General features: G+C 46.9%; 1 protein-coding gene across 1 annotated transcript in view; it reads left to right on the top strand.

Moving 5' to 3' along the window:
• The window catches only part of ank1b (ankyrin 1, erythrocytic b), an 80,901-nt gene that overhangs the window by 35,973 nt on the left and 27,428 nt on the right, over positions 1 to 17,500 (top strand). Inside the window, exons 3-19 of the mRNA XM_076284522.1 lie at positions 3,673 to 3,771; positions 4,183 to 4,281; positions 4,772 to 4,870; positions 5,755 to 5,940; positions 6,306 to 6,404; positions 6,506 to 6,604; positions 7,059 to 7,157; positions 7,866 to 8,063; positions 9,774 to 9,872; positions 10,511 to 10,609; positions 11,277 to 11,375; positions 11,774 to 11,971; positions 12,264 to 12,362; positions 12,547 to 12,648; positions 13,012 to 13,209; positions 14,089 to 14,187; positions 17,261 to 17,359. Of these exons, the coding sequence (XP_076140637.1) occupies positions 3,673 to 3,771; positions 4,183 to 4,281; positions 4,772 to 4,870; positions 5,755 to 5,940; positions 6,306 to 6,404; positions 6,506 to 6,604; positions 7,059 to 7,157; positions 7,866 to 8,063; positions 9,774 to 9,872; positions 10,511 to 10,609; positions 11,277 to 11,375; positions 11,774 to 11,971; positions 12,264 to 12,362; positions 12,547 to 12,648; positions 13,012 to 13,209; positions 14,089 to 14,187; positions 17,261 to 17,359 (2,070 nt within the window). The remainder of the gene's footprint in view (positions 1 to 3,672; positions 3,772 to 4,182; positions 4,282 to 4,771; positions 4,871 to 5,754; positions 5,941 to 6,305; positions 6,405 to 6,505; positions 6,605 to 7,058; positions 7,158 to 7,865; positions 8,064 to 9,773; positions 9,873 to 10,510; positions 10,610 to 11,276; positions 11,376 to 11,773; positions 11,972 to 12,263; positions 12,363 to 12,546; positions 12,649 to 13,011; positions 13,210 to 14,088; positions 14,188 to 17,260; positions 17,360 to 17,500) is intronic.

A 17,500-nucleotide genomic window follows, 5' to 3' on the forward strand; every position in this document is an offset into this window, starting at 1 on the left:
AGCCCATTTAAGTTCATTATAGTAATCTGACATACCAATTTAACCATTGCACTATTGATTGGGGAAACTTTTTCACTCGGTAAGCAACTAATTTAGCTGTCAGCAGAGAAAGCAACAACAGCCAAAATGAATGACGTCTCATGAGCGCACCGCAAACCAGGACAGATGACAATGCTCCGTCATGAATGACTGACCATTGCGGCGACTGGCCTTGCTCTCATCGAGGCTGTTGCCGTCACAGTGCCACCCGCCCCACTCGGCCGCGGTCCTGTGGGCCAGTGGACCGCACTTGACTCGGGGTTTCCCATCTCCAAACGGCAGGGGCTAGCAGCAGCCCCCGGGGCAGAGCAGTGCCAAACCAAATGTCTCTCCGCTGGCAGCTGTGTTTTTCCACAGATTCCCATGAGCCTGTTTTCTCTCCCCAAATGTTCCACATAACAGTGTTTCTGCCCTTCCAGACTGACAGGGTAGATGCTATATTGGGCCTAGCAGCCCTGCAGTGCCTTTTTATACTCATACCTTATTCTCCCCAGGTCGTAGCCTCTGTGCACTCGCCCTTATGCCGCTTACCACAAGGACAATGCTGGGCTCTACAGAAAGCCATTAATGAGTTGTAGATCATTCGGATATCCTCTGGATTAATCACCGGAAAGCCTACAAGTATTAATTGCTATTTAGATTTGACTCAGTCAGTGGTCTTGAGATTATTGTGATTATGTGTATTTGTGGTGTAAGTGTGTGAGTGTGCATGCAGGCGCATATGTGTGTGTGTGTGTGTCTGTCTGTGTGTATGTGTGTGTGTGTGTGTGTGTGTGTGTGTGTGGGGGGGGGGGGTTGGTTATGTTTGTTTGTGCTTTTAATCAACCCCCCTGTGCCCTTCTAGTGTGACCCCACAGCTATGTTTATAGTATGATGATGGTCATGTGTTAATTTGGAGATGCTGATAATTGGTGACACCAGCGGTTTAAATCTCCTTCCCTGCCTCTCTCTGTCTCTTTGTCTCTCTCTCCTCTCTCTCTCTCTCTGCCTCATCCATCTCTTTGTCTCTGTATGTCTAATGTATCTCACTCCCACAGTTGTTAACCTATCTTCCCACGTTCTCTGCGTGTCTCCCTCAATCCCACTCCCGCTCCTCATTCATCTTGATCCACCGCCTCTCTCCTTTCTCCCTGTTGCATCCTGGGAGTTTGCAGCTGGGTTGGCCCATCTCGCTCTGCCCCCTCTCTCTGGAGCAGCGGATAGCGTCTGGGCCGCGTTCAAAGCTCCACAAGTGGACAGGGGCAACTCCACACGGAGGCGGCTGGCACCGTGCCCACGTCTAGGGCCGCAGAGGCCGTGCGCCAACTCGCTATGCCAGCGGCCTCTCTGCATTCACGTACACACACACACACACACACGCACACACACACACACACACACACACACAGACATACACACATACATGTACGCATGCACACATAAACACACACACACATAAGCACACACACGCACACACACTTAAACTCACATACACACACTCACACACATACACACACACACAAGCTACTCTTGCAACTCGTGCAGTGATTCTCAGAAGGAGAAAGCACAACAGACAGACAGAGACCAGTCAGTGTTTGTTTGGAAGCCAGGCCCCCGCACTGCTCTCTCCACAAGGTTGCAGACTGTTAGTGAGTGAGCATTACGTCACGCTGAAAGACACAGACAGAGAGAGGGAGACTCAGAGAGCAACCAGTGCCTGTCCCACCAGCCCCAGGCCGAAAGCTTCTTGAGATTACTCCTCATATGATTGGGCTTTTTACTCCACTGGGTTGCTATCACAAATGATCCTCATAACGTATTTCTGTGGGATGGTTGTTGTGTGTTGTCTCTGTGCTCTCTTTCTCACCTTGTCACAATGTAATGCTCAGTGGCACTATACAAATGAAATTAATTGAATTGACACCCCCCCCCCCACCACCACCACCCCCACCCCCAGTCCACAGATATTGCTTGAGGTGCAGTCTAACATGGAGAATAAACACCTGCCTCTCCTCCCAATCAGGGTGGCTGTGATTGTGTCGGATGACTAAGCTGCGTCTCTTTGTCATGTGATGACTCACAGGCCACCTATCATCCCTGATCAGCGATCATCTCCCCCCCCCGCCCCCCCCATCCAGAGGCACCCCTCTCTCCAGCAGTGATCCGTGGCCATGCAGCGGAGGAGTGACCATGCTGATGACAAGAATGAATTGCTAATGTCAAGCCATTTATTCTAGTGTGCGCTGGCATTGCTGCAGTGCTCTTATCACCAGGATGACTGGTACTTCCTCTGCCATGATTAGACATTATTAGGTATTTGCTTGATGCTTTGGAATGTAATGGTTATGCATTTTTAATGTACGTCGGTTAATATGTATATTTTATGGGGCTGAAAATAGCTTGTTTGGATGTCTTACTTGAAAGGATATTGTGATCTGTGAGAGAAGACCGCAGGATAGAATGGCACGCTATGCACTCAGTAGTGAAGCTTGTCGTACGACTGGTAATCTGGTCATTAGCAGCCTGGGCTGGCCGTGAAGGTGAGGTATTCCCCTGTTTGCTGAAGGTTAGCAGTGAGCTCATGCAGTGTGCGACGACGAGATGAGGGGCTCATTCACAGGCACGTGTTGCTGTCTGCAGAATCCCCCTCGTGAGACCGCCCACTGTCTGTGCACATCTCTCTCTGTCTCTCTCTCTCTCTCTCTCTCTCTCTCTCTCTCTCTATCTCTCTCTCTCTCTCTCTTATTCTCTCTGTCTCTCTCTCTCTCTCTCTCTCTCTCTCTCTCTCTTATTCTCTCTGTCTCTCTCTCTCTCTCTCTCTGTCTCTCTCTCTCTCTCTCTCTCTCTCTCTCTCTCTCTCTCTCTCTCTCTCTTATTCTCTCTGTCTCTCTCTCTCTCTCTCTCTCTCTCTCTCTCTTATTCTCTCTCTCTCTCTCTCTCTCTCTCTCTCTCTTATTCTCTCTGTCTCTCTCTCTCTCTCTCTCTCTCTCTCTCTCTCTCTCTCTCTCTTATTCTCTCTGTCTCTCTCTCTCCTCCCCACCGCCTGTCTCTCTCTCTGTCTGTCTTTCTTCCTCTCTCTTGTTGGTGTGCGCATGCACTGCAGATGCAGCATGTTGCTCACCAGACGTGAGGGCTGCTGCAGAGGACAGAGAGATGCTGGCATGTCTGTGTGGCGGCTTGTTAAGACCCCGCGTGGTCAGCAGCGGTACTGCACCCATGACTGACAAGGCTGTAGCAGCAGCAGCACTACGGTTGTGTAATCCTCCCAGCTTGTTTTTCAGCACAGATGAGACAAACATGTTGAAGCCATCAACACATGTGTGGTTTAGCCTATTCACCTATTCATCCTAAAGAGGTTTTTCTGTTGAAGGAGAACCATTGGTTGTGGTATTTATCTAAAAAAGAAGATGCATACTGTATACATTTGTCTGCAGTGAGTGTTCTGTGTCCAACAGGTTGCTTTTACTGGACAAAGCAATTTGTAACTAAACGTCCAGACTGCCGTTGTAAAATATCATCTTGTAGCTCCAGAAAGCAAAGCCTTTGCAGGGGTGAGATGCAGCCAGGAACAGGATATTTCATCACTCAAAGTGAAGCCCATCCTAGTCTAACTAAGATGCTAATTTCCTTGATCCATTGCCCTTTTTTCTGCAGAATGGGCTTAATGCCTTGCACTTGGCGTCGAAAGAGGGGCATGTCAAGATGGTGCTGGAGTTGTTACACCATGGCATCAACTTGGAGACCACCACAAAGGTACCCACAACCCCACCCACCAATTATCCAACCTGTTGCATTTAAAAAAAAATCCCTTTACGTAAAGTGTAAGGGACGTTATGTGCCCAAACTTAGTCTGTAGAATACTATCTACAAACTTAATGAAGATACAGAAAAAGGCAAAAGATAAAAAAAGACTCCATTGTCATCCATTTGTACCTGTGGCAAGTCGCTGTATATGTACAGGGCGAACATATCAGCACTCGCAAATCCCCTTATACAGTTATTCCTTTGCTCTAAGGAGGCAGTATGGTATGGTATGGTACACGTGTCAGTGTTTCATGGGGCCTGTTTTGAGTCCAGATAGGAGTGCTCTTGTGCTCTTGAGTGGGGCCTGGGGCCTTCACTATGTGGGTTAATGTGGCTGCACTGTCCTTCCTCTCCTGGTAGAAAGGGAACACGGCTCTCCACATCGCTGCGCTGGCTGGCCAGGAGAAGGTGGTGGCCGAGCTTGCCCATTTTGGCGCCAACGTGAACGCCCAGTCACAGGTTAGGCTCGGAGAGATTACATTTTTGGTGTATTGGTTTAGTTCCTGTTGTGACCATAAACAAATGATAATAAATAATGTGTCTAAGACAAGCTGCTGTTAAACAGTGTAAATATACAGTATGTATGGGCATTCTGTTTTTGAAGAAGAACCGTAATTTCACGACTATGAGGTTAACACACAGGGACGAGCTATACATGGGAATGTATTTCTTTTCTTAATTTTTCTTAATGATTAAAGCACAACCTGATTCTGATTCATAAGGCTATGTGCCTCAGTTAATACACAGGTACTGTCAATACACAGTCTCTCTTTTTTTATATTAATTTGCATAAAGCACTGTACTGTACTATCTGATGTGGCTAATACACTGGAAATGACTTTTTTTTCTTTAAGTCTGTGTATATGTATCTATGCTTTTGATCATCTTTAAGTGTGTGTATATGTACATCTCTTCATGGCCGTTCCTGTTGCATCTCTCTCCATCACAGAAAGGCTTTAGTCCTCTCTATATGGCCGCCCAGGAGAACCACCTGGAGGTGGTGAAGTTCCTGCTGGAGAACGGAGCCAATCAGAGTCTGCCGACAGAGGTGAGAGACCCCCATTTACCTGGCTGCCCTTCCTCCTCAGGCTCCTCAATCAATCACCGCTGCACCTCACAGCTCTCTCATCCTGCTCATCAATCTTACCTGTGGCCCCGTCCCCTACCTCTGAATTGGTCCTTGTCTAGTTTTCCTCATTTCCTCTTTGTCATTCTTGAATAGCCACCGTTCCCAAAACTGTCTCAATGCGAGCTGGAAATCAATGGTTTCTAGGATCAAACCTCATCTCTTTCACTCTGAGTCGATCAGACAAATTTCTGTCAGTGAAGCCCAGCAGAGGACAGTAAAATGGATCAGTCCCTTTGGCTTATTCTTCTCATGCCAGGATGCTGGATCTCGTTTCCTAAAGTGCGGCATTGATCGATAAATAATGCCTGAAAGCGCAGTGTAGCAGGCTTTTGTGTGAGTAAAGATGAGGCATTCCTCCTGGTTGTCTGCCTGTGTGGATGACATCAGCCCTTTAGCCATAGCCTCTACCTGGCCCACTCAGACAGTGCAGATCAATACACTGTGAATTGATTAATCAAGGGCATCCTACACTTTGCATTCATTTGCATACGTGAGTTGGCAGAGGAGTGGAGCAAGCAAATCAAACCACACAGTCAGGCAGAGAAGGAGATTCTTGGATCTTCGTAGAAAAGTGGAATGTGATTTTCCCCCCCCGCAAGCTTCAGTTGTGGAAAAGTCCATTAATTGAAACTGTTTGAGTATATCAGCTGCTTTGACATGCTGCCAGTAGTGGCATTGTGATGTGTTTAGAGGACAAGGACTGCTGCACCCTTCACTGCACTGTGAGTCTATGAGACAAGTGTCTGCTTTACTGAATCACTAGAATGCACTGATGTTGCCTCTCTGCTTGTGTCCTCCCTCAGGATGGCTTCACGCCACTGGCAGTGGCGCTCCAGCAGGGCCACGAGAACGTAGTCGCTCTCCTCATCAACCACGGCACCAAGGGCAAGGTGCGACTGCCAGCCCTGCACATCGCGGCGCGCAATGATGACACGCGCACTGCTGCAGTGCTGCTGCAGAATGACCCCAACCCAGATGTCCTAAGCAAGGTAGCGTGTGTGTGTGTGTGTGTGTTTGTGTGTGTGTGTGTGTGTGTGTGTGTGTGTGTGTGTGTGTGTAAGCTTTCGCCCCGCTGAGAGCTTCACGATGAATCATGGTTTAATACTGCTGACACTGTTGGCTCCAGTATTGCCTCAAAAGAATAGCAATGAAGACTTAACGTAATACGCTAGCAGTAAATTATTGCTAACACAATTACCCTCTTGACATTGACAGTGATGCGGAAACTTCAGATAAAAGTGACTGATCTTAAAGACCGATGTTCAAAGACCAGAGTTATTATTGATTGCCTGAGTCATTGTTCTCACTGCCTCTCTCTCTCTCTCTCTCTTTCTCACTCCCTTTTTTTCTGCAGACTGGTTTCACTCCTCTGCACATTGCGGCTCACTATGAGAACTTAAGCGTGGCTCAGCTCCTCCTAAACCGAGGCGCTAATGTTAACTTCACCCCCAAGGTCAGTTGGCTTTGTCACGCTCGCTAAAAACCTCCGAAAATAACACCGTCGTTGTTTGTCCCTGCGCTCATCTGTGTCTTGGACTCCTCGCTGCCTTGCAGAACGGCATCACACCTCTGCACATAGCGGCCAGGAGGGGGAATGTCATCATGGTCCGTCTACTGCTGGACAGAGGGGCGCAGATTGATGCCAAGACCAAGGTATCCTGCAGAAATGATGTAATGTAGTATTTCTTGCTCTTACCCTCTCTACCCTCATCCTGCACTTGTTTGGCAGACTCCTCCCGCTGTCTTTCTTTCCAACTGAAACTCTTAATTAAATGAGCCTTGTTGGAATGACAGTGTGGCATCCCAGCATCCCCATAGCACAAGCCTGTGTGTCTGTTTCTCTTTACCCTTGCTTTCACATGCACGCTCCCTCTCTCCCTCTCTCTCCTCCCACACTCCCTCTCTCCCAATTTTCTCCCCTCTCTCTTTTCTTTCTCCTCTCCTCTCTCCCTCTGTGTCGCTCCACTTCTCACCACTGTATGTGTGTGTGTGTGTGTGCGTGCGTGTGTGTGTGCGTGTGCGTGTGTGTGTGCGTGCGTGTGTGTGTGTGTGCGTGCGCGTGCATGTGTGTGTGTGTGTGTGTGTGTGTTTCTCTCTTCGCCTCCAGGATGAGCTCACCCCGCTGCACTGTGCGGCCAGGAATGGCCACGTGCGGGTCATCGAGCTCCTACTGGACATGGGAGCCCCAATCCAGGCCAAGACCAAGGTGAGCCAGGCCTTGTGCCAGTAAAGAGATGGGCCACTGGGGAGCAGGCCTCATAACGGGTGCGCTCAGGGAGAGAGAAAAAAAGCTCTGCTCTGCTAAGCCATTTCCTGGCCAGAGCGACTAGACTGTAGCAGGACGATGAGAGAGTGTGTAGGCTGTTTACATATTCAGATGCAGACGGTGACAAGTGTTTGTGGTGCTGAAGCGTGCCAAATCCCCTTGTCTTTTTTTCGGCCTCGTGCTTCTTTCACATACAAACCCCCAACGGTAGTCTTTTCACGCCAATGATGTGTAGACAAAGGTCTGTTGTTAACTGGTAATACTGGTAGTTTTGCTCACCTGGTCTTATGTGTTTATGTATGAGGCGCTCCTTTACCATAGTGTAGGTGCCGTACAGTAAGTGTAAAGTCACATTGCAGCCATTTTAGGTGGACATGATCCAGGCTTCTCTCTCATGTGTCCCCTCTCTCAATTTCAATTTCAATTTCAATAGACCTTTAGACCTTTATTGGCATTACTCAGTGAAGCAGTGTAGCCAAAGCAAACATACTGTATAATACAAAATTACAGGTACAATATCTGTTAAAAAAGAGAAGATAAGAAATAAAACTTATAATGATACATTCTCTCTCTCTCTCTCTCTCTCTCTTTCTCTCTCTCTCTCTCTCTCTCTCTCTCTCTCTCTCTTTCTCTCTCTCTTTCCTGTAGAATGGTCTGTCTCCCATCCACATGGCGGCTCAGGGGGATCACATGGACTGTGTGCGTCAGCTGCTGCAGTATAACGCTGATATCGACGACATCACACTGGACCACCTGACGCCCCTCCACGTAGCGGCCCACTGCGGGAACCACCGCATGGCCAAAGTCCTGCTGGACAAAGGGGCCAGGGCCAATGCCAGAGCGCTGGTCAGTCCAAGTGGGCACACAAACATGCAGCAGAGCATTGTACATATTCACACACACACCCTACGCACATAAACCAACCAACCAAACACATACACACACATTTATGCAATCACACATATCAAACCATCAAACCGCCGTACACCTTTATCACACATGTATACACACACAAACCAACCAACCAATCACATGCACACATACGTATACAATCAGTCACACACACACACACACACACACACACACACACACACACACACACACACACACACACACACACACACACACACACAAATATAAACTTATACTGTCCTCTGTCCACTCCTTTGTTGGCAAGGCTCTCACAGCTCATCTTAGCTCATGGTCCTAAAATAGTCAAAAAGTGTCCTCTGTCAGATCAATAAAGCCAATCCAGCTTTATTCAGCCATCCTCCTCTCACCTCTCCAGCCCTCCTCCTCTCACCTCTCCATTATCTCCTTTTCATTTCCATCCCTCCCTCCTCCTCCTCACTCTCATCCTTTGCTTCCTCTCCTCCTCTGCTGTCATCCCTTGTTGCCGCCCGCGCTGCTCTCACCTGCGGCAGACGGCTGACTCAGCTCAGGCCTAATGATGGCATGAGTGTTTTTCTCTCTCTTTCTCTCTCTCTCTCTCAAACTCGCTCTCTCTCTCTCTATCTCTCTCTCAATCTCGCTCTCTCTTTCTCTCTCTCTCTCTCTCTCTCTCTCTCAATCTCGCTCTATCTTTCTCTCTATCTCTCACACACTCTCTCTCTTTCTGAATATCTCCTCTCTCTCTCTCCTATGGTCGAGGCACTGGCTCGGATCACCTGCTCATTAGTTCAGGGGCAGCCTGATTAGCTCGTGCTGTTACACATCCCCTCCCTTGCCCATTCATTATTACACACACACACGCACACACTCACACACACACACACACACACACACACACACACACACACACACACACACACACTCATGCACAATTATGCACAATTGCACACACACCACACACACACACACACACACACACACACACACACACACACACACTCATGCACAATTATGCACAATTGCACACACACCACACACACACACACACACACACACACACACACACTCATGCAGAATTATGCACAATTACACACACAAACACACACACACACCACGCCACAGAGTGATGAGCTGCACAACACACCCAGCTAATGTATAACAGACTGCTGATCACAGCATGCTTCACACGTCAGCAAATCAGGGAAGCCCCCTGAAGATCAGGATTGTTGTGTACAGAATGTGATCTTATTGAATAAAGGACTTAAACGACTTGGGTTATATGACTGTGGAGTGGTTGTAAACTCATTTTACATAAATGAGTTGAAGTGTGGTCTGCAATTCTAATCCACTTTTATCAAATGCAGAAAGAAGGGGTGCAGTTTGATTGGCTGTTAAGCTCAAATATAAACAGTCTTTCATTAAAAACTGAAACCAAACTATGGACTGCATATTTAAGTGAATTAGTCCATTTGCTCTTTTTTCCCCATCATGCTTCTGCGTTGATTCTGATCTTTTCGAATACAGCACAGATGACACTGAGCTGACAGCCCACACCAGTGTTCGTATACCTCATGTGTGCGTACTGTATGTGTGTGTCTGTGTGTGTTGTTGAGAAAAGTAAAACCTCAAACACTAACTCATCTGTGGTCACATCTGTCTTTTCAGAATGGCTTTACTCCTCTCCATATTGCCTGTAAGAAGAACCATGTGCGCTCCATGGACCTGCTGCTCAAGCACTCGGCGTCTCTGGAGGCTGTCACTGAGGTCAGATAACAGCTCAGACAGACCATGGCTGCTGTGCATCATCTGATGTAATCCAATTTGAATCTGCCGTTGAAATGACAGCTGATCAGAATGGGGGATCTGATAGAGAGCCTCCTGAGCTTTCTGGAATGAGATCAGGGAGAGGAAGTGCACTGATAAGATGGAGCATGTGGCTCAGTGTCTGATATGGTCCTGGTCAGCCTGTGTGGAGATATGTTTTATGCTTTGATGGAGATATTTCACCTCAAAATGTCCATGTCTCTGTTGGCATATGTTTTAAATTCTAATTTGAAGTGTCAAAAACACTCCAGTAGCATTGGCTCTGTAAACAACTCTTATTATGGAGGATATAATTGTGGCGTTACATTTGTCAAAAGTTGCATCAAAACAGTGACGACTTCCAATCTATACTGCTATTCCCGAAGATTCTCTGCATGCTCAAGGTCATCTCTAGCTGTGTGACTGTCAGACAGGGTCCTGGGAAGGTACACAGGCCCTTGGGTCATGGGATGAAATTCCTTTATTACATTCTGACATCATATCCCTCTCTCTCTGTCTGTCCATCTCTCTCTTTCTCTCTCTCTGTCTGTCCCTCTCTCTCTCTCTCTCTCTCTCTCTTTTTCTCCCTACCTCTGCAGTCTGGTCTGACGCCTCTACATGTGGCAGCCTTCATGGGCCACCTGAACATAGTGAAGCACCTGCTGGCCAGGGGAGCGTCTCCCAACGCGTCTAACGTGGTCAGTACCCTGCACTGCAGTGCCTGTCACACACGCTTCATGGCACACCTGTCCTCCCCCGCCCAGCGCTCAGAGATCTTATCTATGTCACGGTGATGTCACAGCGATGACTCATACCCCGCTGAGCTAACCTACAAGCCGCAGTTTGGGGGTGGAGAGTTAGACACTGGAGAAAGGAAAAGTGGATTTGATATAGCATTCAATTAAATATTAATGATGTGTAATGCTGACGTAACATGCTAAAATAGCCATAAAAGGAGGCTTTGTGAGCTGCTAGTGTGACTTTTGATTGTCTTGGAGCAACTTTCATGCTTCAAGTCCTTGCTGTAGTTTGCCCCAAAAATGGGTAAATATATACAATTACTAATTGTATTCCCTTGATGATAGTTGACCATCAAATTGTAGAAAACCAGGACACAGTTTAGCCTCCATTTGCATCCATGTGCGGTTTAAGTGGAGCAACAGAGCCAGAAGGATCTAAAGTATCATAACGCTGTTTCTACTTCCACTGTCTTTAATGCTAAAAATAAACTGGGCAGTCTTGGCAAGATCTGTAGTATTTCCACAGCCTACAGAACCCCTACTGTGAGCAGTGTTTGAAGGACAACTGCTGTGTGTGTGTGTGTGTGTGTGTGTGTGTGTGTGTGTGTGTGTGTGTGTGTCATAGAAAGTGGAGACTCCTCTCCACATGGCGTCGCGAGCGGGACATTGTGAGGTGGCCCAGTTCTTGCTGCAGAACGCCGCCCAGGTGGATGCCAAAGCTAAGGTGGGCGCGCTAACGCCTCACACCGCCTCACACCACCTCCACCTGCCCACATTATACTGGCTCACTACCTTCACTATTTGTTTTCCATATTCCCTCCTCTCTTTTTTATTATCCTTCACTCCCTCCCTCTTTCCCTCCTCTGTTCCCTTTTTCTTTTCTCTGGGGACTTGCGTGCGTAGTCCTTTACCTTCCTTATTTCGTTTTTGTTTGTTTTCTCGTCTCTCACTTTTCAGCCTCCCCCTTGGGACCCTAATCCTTTCTGGTCCTTTCACTTCCCTGAGTCCCCGTGCTGCTTTGAAAATAATGTGGTGTGCTAACGGTTTATTTGCCTCTTCTCTTCCTCCTCTTCCGTCTCACCCTCTCCCTCTCACTCTCTCGCTCTGTGTGGCCTGCCACAGGATGACCAAACCCCCCTGCACTGTGCGGCCCGCATGGGCCACAAGGAGCTGGTCAACCTCCTGCTGGAGCACAAGGCCGACCCCGACTCGGCCACCACGGCCGGCCACACCCCCCTCCACATCGCTGCGCGGGAGGGACACGCCCAGACCACGCGCATCCTGCTGGACGGCAATGCCCAGCAGACCAAGATGACCAAGGTTTCTGACCCCCTTGCATCCCTCCACTCATACAACTTCCTCAGCTTTCAGTCAGCTTTTAACTGTTGGTTGCATTTAAGTGTGTGTAAACATCCCTCTTTACTTCTTTAACCTCTGTCTATACAGTACCTCTTCTTCTTTACCTTCTACCCTTTCTTTATTTCTCTACCTCTGTCTTTTTCTCATTACTCCCTCTCTCTTTCTGTCTTGATGACTTTCCTCATCTTTGCCTCTCTCCTCCTCATTGATCCTGTATATGTGTGTGTGTGTGTGTGTGTGTGTGTCCCTGTAGAAAGGCTTCACGCCGCTGCATGTGGCCTGTAAGTACGGTAAAGTGGATGTGGCTGAGTTACTGTTGGAGCGAGGAGCCAATCCCAATGCAGCTGGAAAGGTACGCGGCTATTCTCTCAACAGTGTGCAGCCTTGTGCATGACTGGGCCCTGTGCCAATGTGTAAGTGCTGTTAGGAGGGTGTGACTTTCATAAGGTTGTGTGTGTGTGTGTGTGTGTGTGTGTGTGTGTGTGTGTGTGTGCGTGTGTGTGTGTGCGTGTGTGTGTGTGTGATTCTTTCTACAGCAAAATGGCTTGACTCCTCTGCATGTGGCCGTCCATCACAACAACTTGGATGTGGTCACGCTGCTGGTCAGCAAGGGGGGCTCTCCACACAGTCCTGCCCGAGTGAGTCATGAGCAACACACTCGCTAGCACACAAACACCATATGCACACACACACACACACACACACACACACACACACACACACACACACACACATTCACACATGCACAGAGAGATCACAAATGTACACGCATACACCCAGGGTAAAGAATATACAGGAAAACCATATAACATGGTGTATGTGAACAGTATCATTACCATTTTGGATCTCTATTAATATGAGAAATCCAAATATACGCACACGCTCTTGCTCTCTTGTTTTTACTGTTTACTCTTCCTCTCTCTGCTTTCTCTGACTGGCTTTCAAAGAGCCACTTAGTTCCTTCTCTCACTCGCGCACCCATGCGTTTCCCTCCTCTGCAGAACGGCTACACGCCCCTGCACATCGCCGCTAAGCAGAACCAGCTGGAGGTGGCGGGCTGTCTGCTGCAGCACGGCGCTAACGCTAACTCCGAGTCCCTGCAGGGCATCACCCCCCTGCACCTGGCCTCGCAGGAGGGCAGCCCCGACATGGTGGCCCTCCTCATCTCCAAGCAGGCCAACGTCAACCTGGGCAACAAGGTAACCTCCTCACGACCCTGACGCTAACCCCCGCCCCCCACCCCCAACCCAATCCCGCGCCACCCTCCTCCTGCTGTAGATGTGCTAACTCACGCCACCTATCTGTCATTAGTGGTAAATGAACCTTTCCACAGATGCCTCCAGCCACATTACATCCTAAGTGCACCTTTAAGTCATGATGAATAATTTTGCTGGGCTGATAGGATGATGCACATCTTTGTCTGCTTCGCACCAGGAGTAGGTTTTGTGATCGATAGCATGGCGGCTGACACCACTTTAAAGCCTGTTTGAAAAACGACTGGTGAGATTCTTTTAGCAACTCAACAGTCGTGGCAACAATGAGGCTAAGGAGCCTTTTCAGTTAAAGATTTTTTTTTCCCCAAATAAGCGGCAGTTTGTATTTATGGAAGCAGCGATCGGCCTTGAGACGTGGCTGCCAAAGAACTGACACCCCCAGAGAGACACGCGCACCTGTCTCCCTCTCTCTAGCAGAATGGAGAATGTGGAAATATAAAAAGGTGTTTTTTGAGAGCGCAACAACAACAACAACAACATCAACAACAACAACAGCCACAACCAAAGCCCAGAGCAGTTAGAGAAGGAGCAGCAGCACAGACTGTGTGTTTCACACTGAAGTCAGCCGTGGCTGTGGAGTCGGTCTCAGGCATGACTCAGCAAATCATGACTCAGCACGCGGTCTGCTGCTCTGTCTCCTGTGTGGCTGAAAACACACGTCCTCTCCTCTCCTCTTCTGTCCTGTGCTCTCTGTGGTCCATTGTCTCCGTATGCCCTCCTTCTCTCCTCTTTCTTTTCTTCTCTCTCTGATCCCTCGTTTTCTCTCCCCTCTCTTCCTGTCGTCCTCCTGTCATCTCTCTGTAGAACGGGCTGACTCCGCTGCATCTGGTGGCGCAGGAGGGGCACGTGGGTATCGCTGACATGCTGGTCAAGCAGGGAGCCTCAGTGTATGCCGCATCACGGGTGAGATGGACACACAAGTGCACACACACACACACACACACACACACACACACACACATACATACACACACACACACACACACACACACACACAGTCACATGCGCTCTCTCTCTGTGACGCCAGTTTCTAGAGACAGGGTTATCAAGTTTTGAGCTCTGCTTGGAGTAAGATTTAAAAAAAAAAAATGAATTGTTGTACAATGAGTGCACAATAAAGTAAGTGCATGATTTACTAAAATGAATCCACCATTTACTATTTACTAAAAGGAGTGCATAGTTGAATCTAATCTAATCTATTGATTTAATAAAACTTGCACACTATGTAGCAAAAGGAGTGGAGCCCCCCCAGAAGAAAATGTTCAAAAATAACCCCTTAAATAGTAACTTCTGAGTTTTATGGAAAGAAACATTAATCATTTGAAACCTAGGCAGTGCAGTTTGTCATTATACGGGCTATCTACTGTATACATTCTATATTTTTTTTGTTGTTGTGTTTTTCAGGACAGTCGGGGATTTTTACCCAGTATAATGTAATAATACTTGCATACTAGCCTATGTCTCTTATGTCAGCCTTTATATCAAGGAAAACATATTTGTGTTTTGTATTAGTGTCACAGGAAGCATGCCAGTAGAAATAACTATTCATATTTAGATGGGATTATGTGGAATCTATATACGAATCGTGATGGTGGGATATTCCATGGCTTAGCAATTTACATTATGTACTGAGTGATAAATATTTTATTCATTAGACTATGAATTGCTTTATTCACTTGAGTATTGTAACTGAACCATTGGATGAAGGATGTGCCTAATACTCTTCTGCATTTGTGACATGAAATAACCTGTTCTTGCATATGTGCAGAAGTCATTTAGCCAAAAGCACAGTTGATCTGTGCATTCCAAGACCCACTTTTGATTCTTTGATTAGAACAGCAGGTTCATTATTTTGGGTTGCTATTACATTAGAATTGCAGACCAAAGACCGTGCTGAAATGTGCTGTAAATTCAGCCAGATTACTTGGGTATACAGCTTATTGCACAGTGAAATGCTTTAGCCTACATCTTCGTGTTCTGTAAGGTCTGCAGTTGATTTTGATATATGGTTTGTCATATGCTCAGTCAAGAGTTAGTGAGATATTCCACCAAGAAAAATGTGGAGATGGACGCAGTCATGCAGATATGCATAATGTACAGTAATAGGCCTATGCACGAATTTAGCACAAATTTGGTTAGGCCTATATTCCTCTATATCAGTCTGTTCTCATTATCATTTTGATCAGGCAAATAATATCGTTCAGAAAATATAAAATCAAAATGAACAAACTGAATCCAATCTGGCTATTTCACTTTCAACTTGACTGCACCCCTTGTGTTTGTGCGTCGATAGGCATAAGGTTTGCAGGAAGAGGACCACCTATTTTGGAATTTTACCAGGATACAAGGAATGCTATTTTTAATGATGATTGTCATGGTGACTATTTATTGTTTGATTGGCTGGTGAACCCTGCGAGAAATTCTCTCGTATGCCTGCACCTCATCCATACAGTAAATTATGCGGATACCTTGACATAGTATTTTTTCTGCGTGAGAAATGCAAGGTGTGGCGTGTGAACTTGTTGAATTGCATGTGTCCCACACCCATTGCGTGAGACTTGAGAACCCTGCTATAGAGCATACAGTATGAAATGTGAAGAGCAGGTTTGAGTTACACAAGCTGCAGACCAGTTTTCTCACAAGCTATTCAGCTTCAGGATACATGTGTGTGTGTGTGTGTGTGTGTGTGTGTGTGTGTGTGTTGTGTGTGTGTGTTTTTTTTACATCTGTGTGTATATGTTGCCACCTTGATTTGTTTGGGAGTGTTCAATGTATGTGTTGGTTGAGGGCAGGCATGTGTACACTACCAGATGAGATCAGTTGCATTGTTTTCAGGGCAGCAATTTGCATATTACATTATGTGCTAACATAATTGCAAAAGGGTTCTCCATAATTGCAAAATGTTTTCTCAGTTACCCTTTTAAAATGATATCATATTAGTAAACAGAATGTGTCTTTGGAACATTGAATGAATGGTTGTTGATAATGGGCAATGTAAATATTGCATTAAAGACCAGCCACAGTCGAGAACCCTTTTGCAATTTTGTAAGCACAAAACTGCTGCCCTCATTAAAAAAACAATGCAACTGATCTCAGCTATTCTGTCTATATTGGAGTGGAATGGACATTTCTAAGTGACCTCAAACCTTTGATCAGTAGTGTATATGTGTAAATTTTGGAAGTAGATTATCATATTTCTGGCTATATGTTGCTCTATATCAACAAATATCACTGTGTCTATATTTGTCTGTGGGTATGCATGTAATATGCATACTGTATGTATTTTGTGTGTGTGTGTGTGTGTGTAGGTGTGTGTGTGTGTGTGTGTGTGTGTGTGTGTGTGTAGATGTGTTTCAGAGAGAGTGAGTGCTATAGAATGCTAAATGAGAGGATCATTCTCTCTGCTGTGATGAGGTGGCCTCTGGGACAGGCCTCTAAGGCGGCAGGTGACTAATGTCTCAACAGCACCGAGCCATCTGCGACCTCTGACCTCAGATCAGCCCCAGGCTCCCGCCCCGGACTCGCTTTAATTCTCAAATCAATAACCTGGAAATAGAAATTAAAGCCTCTGAGCCAAAACCACCTCAGCCAGACACCAACTCTCACCTCGCTCTGAGGCATGAAGTGTGCTAAGCTCATATTTGATCAACCTCTCTTACATATAAACATACACACACACACACACACACACACACACGCACACACACGCACACACACACACACACACACACACACACACACATACAGACACGCTCAATCACATTTACTCATTTCAATTAAGGGGAGTTTTATTGGCACTACGAAACGGTGCTGTATCACTGCCAACGAGGTGCAGAGATTCAACAGAGAAAATGCAAGATATAGTCAGAGAAAATACAATGCCATAATGTAGTTCAATTATTGTTCTCATTATTAGCATTCTTCAGTCTTGTTGTCTCAACCCATCCCCCCTCCCCCACCTTTGTGTATTTCTCAGATGGGCTATACTCCGCTCCATGTGTCATGTCACTATGGCAACATCAAGATGGTGAAGTTCCTGCTGCAGCAGCAAGCCCACGTGAACAGCAAGACCAGAGTGAGTGGCTCAGTCCTCAGTTCTCCACATGGCCATTCAGCACCAGTTATCTCCACACACACACTCACACGCACACACGCACGCACGCACACACACACACACACACACACACACACTCACACACGCACGCACGCACGCACG

Source organism: Alosa pseudoharengus, unplaced genomic scaffold, assembly GCF_046254945.1.
Source record: "Alosa pseudoharengus isolate Yale_2024_CS ecotype anadromous, Long Island Sound unplaced genomic scaffold, YU_APseudo_1.1 YU_APseudo_1.1_scf_14, whole genome shotgun sequence".
Classification (NCBI taxonomy): Eukaryota; Metazoa; Chordata; class Actinopteri; order Clupeiformes; family Clupeidae; genus Alosa; species Alosa pseudoharengus.